The sequence below is a fragment of the Galeopterus variegatus genome, unplaced genomic scaffold (genome assembly GCF_000696425.1).
Source record: "Galeopterus variegatus unplaced genomic scaffold, G_variegatus-3.0.2 Scaffold858, whole genome shotgun sequence".
NCBI lineage: Eukaryota > Metazoa > Chordata > Mammalia > Dermoptera > Cynocephalidae > Galeopterus > Galeopterus variegatus.
This window is the reverse complement of record NW_007726969.1, coordinates 453,495-460,296: the sequence shown is the minus strand read 5'-3', so window position 1 is coordinate 460,296 and position 6,802 is coordinate 453,495. Positions and strand designations below refer to the sequence as shown.

Genomic DNA, 6,802 nt, shown 5'->3' with positions numbered 1-6,802 from the left:
ACTACTTTTAGCTGGTTCCTAACCCTTCTCTAGCTGTTCCCAGCAGGCCTGAAGGCCTCCTTAAGACCGAGAGTCCCTCCACATACATGGCTGCAGCGTGTACCTGGAACCTCCTGTTTTGGTGCATGCCCTTCAAGTGTGTAAAGTTTTGCAAGTGAGATCTAAACCAGCCTTTTCATTTAACAAATGCCTGACTCTGGATTGTATGGAACAGGCACCAAACTGTCACCTCAAAGGATCTGGAGTTACTTTTTAAAGCCCATGTCCCATTACTTTAAACACATTTCATCAAGATTCTTTGACATTTTTTGAGCATCCTCCCTATAAACTTACATGTTCTCTGCTATGCTTCTTACTTATTCCTGAACATGTGGCATGGCAAGAAAAAGATTTGATCAATAATGGAGCAACCCTTGACTCTATATAATTGCTTCTCACCAACACACAAAACATCAGTTTCTTCTTAATTAATGCCCATGGAAATCTTTATGATATGTATTCGCTTTCTCTCCAAAAGGTACTATCAAGTGTTTGACAGGAATATGAGGATTATCCATGCCAATCTCCTTCAGAGGAGTATCAACTTATTCCAAAGAAATAACTTAATGGCATGAGCAAACTGTGGACAAGGACCGAATTTGTAACACAGCAGTTCAGTAGAATTCAGGGCTGAACAATTTAGGTTAACTGTTATACTCTCATTCTTGTCTCGCGCTCCAGTCGGTAATCAAGAACATCCCACCAAAGTCGACAGAAGGTGAGAACATGCACAAACACAGAGACTGATGCAGCAAGACCATTCCTAAAAGGGTCAAGCAACAATAACACACAAAAATTCAAAACCATTCCAAGAGTGTAAATACTCCTAGCAGGAATACATCGATCATCTCAGAGAGCAAGGGGACATCTGCCAAAAATAATTCCTTTATTCTCTATACTTCTTCAAAGGCTTTAATACATGTAACTTTTAAAATCAATGACCTTGTCAACAAAGGAAGAAAGTCTACTATCCATATTTGACAGATGAAGAAACTAAGGAATAGAAGGTTCAATGTTTGTCCAGGGCTGATTAAGTGGCTTGTTAAGAACAGAGTCAGCTCTAGAATCCAGGCCTCCTTACTCCAAATCCAAGCTCTATAAACCCACAACATATTCTTGTTTGTCCTTGACAATCACCAGAACATAAGAAGGGGTTTTCAAAAAGTTCATGGAAAGATTCATATCATATTTTAATTCTATTTTCCCATGAACTTTTTCAGGTACCCTCATATAACCCCTGAAAACTCTGCATGGTGACTTTGTACCATGGATGAACATTCTGGGTGCCCGTGATCATCATAAGCAAAATTCTGCTGCAAGCTCTGGTTGGTGAACTGGTCGCATGGGCACTGCCCCAGCCTCCACTGTGAAGGCAATCTGGCATTTGCTGCTGTTATCCACTGCAGTTAACATTTCACACATTTCTTTCCTAAGCCTCCAGCATACCTGATGCAATAGTGGGAGAGGGAAACATAAGCAAGACTGAGACCAGCTTTATTGCTAAGATAAGAACTTTCTAGGGTGAGAAAAGGGCCAGCACTCAGTCTTAAACATACTTTGCCAAGTGGTTCATGAGTAGCTGTAACATCTGCCGATTTTTCTCTGGGAGCCGATGAACGAGGCTATGGATTTCAGAGACACGAGACTCCTGGTTTTCCAGCTCTGTGAAGGAAGGAGGGAGGTAATATTTTATCAGTGTCACAGCTAAACCATTTGATAAGACAAAAATCCAGGGAAACCAAAGATTGGGTACTAACAGACCAAGGATTTCTCAAAGATTTACAATCCTGTCCTGCATGCATACTGCATGACCAGCATGACTACATCCAGAAGTCCTTTTAATGGTACTTTCTGTAACAGAGTTCATCAAAAAAAATGACTGTCAAAAAATTCACGCCAAAATGATGACGTGATGAAATGGGGCCAGTCAACTGCACACCCAAAGCAGGAATGAACTCAGGAGCAGCTGGCTCCCTAGAGGGACGACTTCATTTCAAGGAAGGAAGGAACTTCATGCACTCAAAGTGATAAACAAATCTTACATGAGCAACATTGCAGACGTCTCAAATATCAAAATAACGCTTCAAGACATCAGAGAAATCAAAGAAGTGACCATTTTTTAAGTCATGTTTGACAAGCAGCCTGCCATAAAGACAGCAATGGCAGATAAAATATTTAAATATTTCTTCCAATCTGTAATCTAAATCATGGCTCATCACATTCTCTTGATTGAACTTGGGTAAGTAGCCTTGTTTCTATGGCAAATAGATTGATGGTTCTCATCACACCTATTTATAGGACTGATGTGAGGTTACTAGAGAATGGTTGCTATGGGTTTGGAATTTCTCTGAGAAAGAAACCACATAAACACCATCCTAACTCCCAGCTTCCTCCCATGTCTTCCTTCTCCCTGTTTTAAGGGGCAACTATCAGTAGATAAGGCCACCAGAACATGAAGTACTACTAAATTAGGCCAGTAGTAGCTACCAGGGTAAACAAACTCGAAAAGCTGAAAGGAACCAGGGAGAAGCACAAGCTATCGACATAGTAATACTGTGAGGATTCATGCCAGATTTAAATCTGATAGAGAATATTACTGCCCCTTACAGAAGACCTACCCCATGTAGACAGATTCCAGGATACTTAGGGTAGCTTGCACCTAATCCCTATGTATTTTAATATCAGTAATATGATGCTAGGGACCTGGATGATACAGCTGAAGAATTATCAGAAGCTGTAAATGGAAGACATGATGGAAAGGGGACTGTGAAGTTATATAAATGGTTTCATATTCTGAGAAACACTTCCAATGCTCAATTTAGGTAATGTGCCATGTCTGATTCATTCTGCAAAATGCTACTTAAAGGCTGGAAATACCCCAAGAAGTTAGAACTCCAATAATCAAAACTAGAAAGGCGAACTTGTTTTTTCTCTCCTCTACCGTAAATTCAACATGGTAGCAAGGCCCTTAGCAATCCTGATGTGGTTTCATTTTTATTCTGTGTCAGAGTCTGAGGAGCACACATGTGGGCAGTTTATATGCAGAATATAAAGGGTTAGATAATATGTATTTGGGGATACTAACTGTTCTTTGAAATGGAAAAGTCTATTCTCTCCTCCTTAAAACAGACAAAAAGAAGGCTTACTTGCTGCTTTGATGAAACTTCTTTGAAATTGGTACATCATGAGTGGTCCTGGAAGCATTCTGGGATAAAAGGACATACGCTAGTCAGCTTTAATAATGAAATAAGCATATTCTCTATAAACAGCAACCTAGAGACTGCCAAACTGTACGACATCACTCAAAGACAAAGACCACAGGGAAACAACAGTAACTCAATTTAGTTTCCCTACTGAAAGGGTCCTGAGATATCACCTGAAGGTTTCATTCCCTCTTTTTTAAGGGAATTGTCACAACTAAAAAAGTATTAATGCAAAAGTCTAGCACAAACTAAGAGATTTTCTTTACAGTGACTCACCCATAAACTAGAGCATTTCAAGATGTGTCTGAGAAACAGGCAACTAACTACACATTTGCAATTACCTGTGTGCTTAAACTCTCGTTTCCCAGCAGCTTGTTGTTAGAATCAGTTCATCGAGAAACTCTGGAAAGCTTTTGTAGGTGTTTCTGTGGTAAATTCGCTATGGGGTGTTACTCCAGAATGCTAAATAGGGCTATAACCCCTAATATCAGGCATGATATAAGCACATTTTCCTGCTGGAGTATGAATATGTTTAACTATAAACTTGAATTTTTTCTGATAGTCCACATAATAAACTTCTCAACAGACTGTACATTATTCATTTTATTACTGGTTCAGATTTTATTCTCATTGGATCCTCTACTTCAACTCTTAGTCATCATCTGCATTATGTCTTACTCTTGACTTCAATTCCCCAATAGCCAATAGAACCTGCATCACCAGTTCCTTTTCTGTGGCCTTCCTGCTTTGCTCTCCAGCCAAGTGAATCTTCACAAAACCTGTATAAAGGCTTATGCAATTCATGATTGCAGTTCTCCCCTCTGTTTAAGACTAAGTCCCACTTTCCTGGGTAAGAACTACAGTGCAGAACTACAATATGCCTACCTGTCAAGTCCAGCATAAATTTCAGTCTATTCATGAAACTGAGATGCAGGCAGCTGATCAATAATACACCCCTTAATAACCAAGGGAGGTGTAGAGAGGTAGTAGTAATATCATATATATTAAGACAAGGAAAATAGGAAGGTAATATTTACCAATCTAAGTGGAAGGAGTCAAAAAGGCATTCCACTAAGTTTGCATTTTTAATGAACAAAGTCAGCAATGTACAGTATCTGTGCAACACAAAAAATATCAAAATACATGGGGTATGTAATCATGTATTCTCAACAGAATGTGATACGTGATTCTTTGCTTTCTTAACAGATTATTCAGGGATTTCAGGGAAGATCACATTTTAGGGTCTATTCAAGGCTAATTATCACAGTGTTTCTTATAAAGAGCAAAGCTTCCTAAATCACTCATGGAACCATTTCACAACGGCAACCCATCAACTATGGATGATTTACAATTGATTTGACCAGATGAGCTAAATGCACCCACACAGAAGCTGTTTCCACATCTCAACCACCCACCCAACAGCTCTCTGGAGGCTGAAAATAAAACTGCTTTCTTCCTGATCGCATGATAATTAACTGGCACTCTGCCTTGAAAATGGAAAGTCCCTACCTTAGGTAGGTCTTCAGAGCACTAGTGATGGTCTTTATCTCCCATTCAGCACAGATATCTGTTTCTGTCTCAGAAGCTGTTTTGGGGTCTAAAACAAAGAAAAGACAATATATAAAGCAGAACATAAAATACGCTAATAAACAAGCACACATAAAAGCATCTAACCTTGCTAGTGACCAGAGAAATGCAAATTAAAACAAAAATGATACATTTTTGGCCTATTAGATTAGAAAAATAACATTAGAAATGTTTAACAATCTAAATATCTATTGCTGGCAAGAATGCTGTGAAACAGATCCTCTCATAAATTGCTGTAGACATAGAGATAAATCCAACAGTTTGAGAAGCAACTTGGCAATATGTATCAAGAGTCTTAAAAATGTTTATATTCTCTGAACCAGTAATCCCATTTCTCACAATCTACCCTTAGGAAATAAGATAAGGCATGAGAAAAGTTACATACCCCAGAAATGTCCAGCACACACTATTCTTTATAACAGTAGAAAAACAAAAAAAGAGACAACCTAAATGTCTAATGACAGAAGAAGGATTAAGGGAATTGCAGTATATCTACCTGATGGAATATTATGTTACCACTTACATAACAACAATGACTGTAAAGCAACATGGAAAATGTTTGTACTATGTCTAGTAAAAAAAACCCAAGATATACAAGTTTGTGAGAAACTCACATGAACAAAGGCTGAAAGGAAACACTCTAAAATTAAAATAGTGGTTCGGTTAAAGTAGTGGAATTGTGGTTTCTATATTTTTTAAACAATGATTTGATTCCATTACTTTTACATATTTTTAAAATTGCCTTAAACCCTGATGTACAATGAGAACCACCATAATTATACTGGCTCCTAATAATTTCTTCATCTCCTCTTGTATAGACTTTTGTGTGTATTTTGAATAAGTGTGTATTATAAAAGAAGAGGAAAGAGAATTCTTGTAGTTTTCCTGAATAGCAAACAGGAAGGTGAGAATAACAGGGAGAGGTTGGGGAGCACGAACTGCTTCACAGAACCCCATCCTGTCGCTGGTGAGGCGGGTAAGGTCACACAAACTGGCGGGTGGCCAGTGGAGTCTTTTAGTACGTTTAAGGGAGAATCCAACTTCCTCATAGTGGCTTAAGACTAGTTATTTGCCCACCAGCTCCCATTTCCTTTTGTGTGTGTGTGTAGTGCCTCTTTTTAGGTTGGGGAGCTACCCTCTTCTTGCTCCTTCCAGGGGTGGGGAATGAGATTCAGGACAGACTGATCAAACACATATCATCGCTCTGGACTCAATGACTGGTTCAGAGATGGCCAGATCTAAGCCAGCCCCATCAAAGTGAACTTCAGGACTTTTCCAGGAGGCAGGGGAAAAGATACCTACTGTTTGCTGGGCTTGCACCTGGCAGGTTGTGTAACAGCTAGGTGCCACCACGTGGACCCTGAAAGTGAGTTGGACAAACAAAGCCAGAGACAAGAGAAATAGAGACAGTGGGTCTAGACAACATGGTTTAAGCCCTTGTATCTGGCCATGCCTTTTTAATCAGGTGAGCCAATAAATTCCAGTTCTTCCCCTTAAGACAGTTAGGTCAGGTTTTCTGTTTTTGACCATCTAAAGAGATCTAAATGATAAACCAGGTAAACAGATAGCAATCAGACTGTCTCTCTCTGGACAGTTTCGAAGAAGAATTATGGGACAGTAACTAAGAAAGAGGTTTCTCTCACAGAGTCAATATCCTTTCAGTTGGAAAAGGAGACTGAATCACAGGTGGGCACAATACATTTTCTACTTACTGGGAAAGAACCTGCTTTCATCCTAGTAAGGAAAGGCCAAATAATCATGAATGGCTTAAGGATTTAGCCTATAATCCCCAGGTAAGGGCACAAATCCAGCTGGTTCCTACTGCTCTCAGTATGTTCCCCTGACACATACTGGAGATGAGAGAGGAAAGGGCCCCAGCTCATAAAATGGGTGGCTTCTAAAGGCAAAGAATCTGTGTGATGTTTGCAGGTGACCCTGGGAAATAATGCAGTCATTCTCGTCACATGAAACAA

General features: G+C 39.4%; 1 protein-coding gene across 1 annotated transcript in view; it reads right to left on the bottom strand.

Moving 5' to 3' along the window:
- Positions 1-690: 690 nt before the first annotated feature.
- The window catches only part of LOC103590685 (rho GTPase-activating protein 26), a 278,026-nt gene continuing 271,914 nt past the window's right edge, over positions 691-6,802 (bottom strand). The window contains exons 15-18 of the mRNA XM_008572978.1: positions 4,752-4,839; positions 3,186-3,244; positions 1,596-1,701; positions 691-802 (exon numbers count right to left, since the gene is read on the bottom strand). Of these exons, the coding sequence (XP_008571200.1) occupies positions 691-802; positions 1,596-1,701; positions 3,186-3,244; positions 4,752-4,839 (365 nt within the window). The remainder of the gene's footprint in view (positions 803-1,595; positions 1,702-3,185; positions 3,245-4,751; positions 4,840-6,802) is intronic.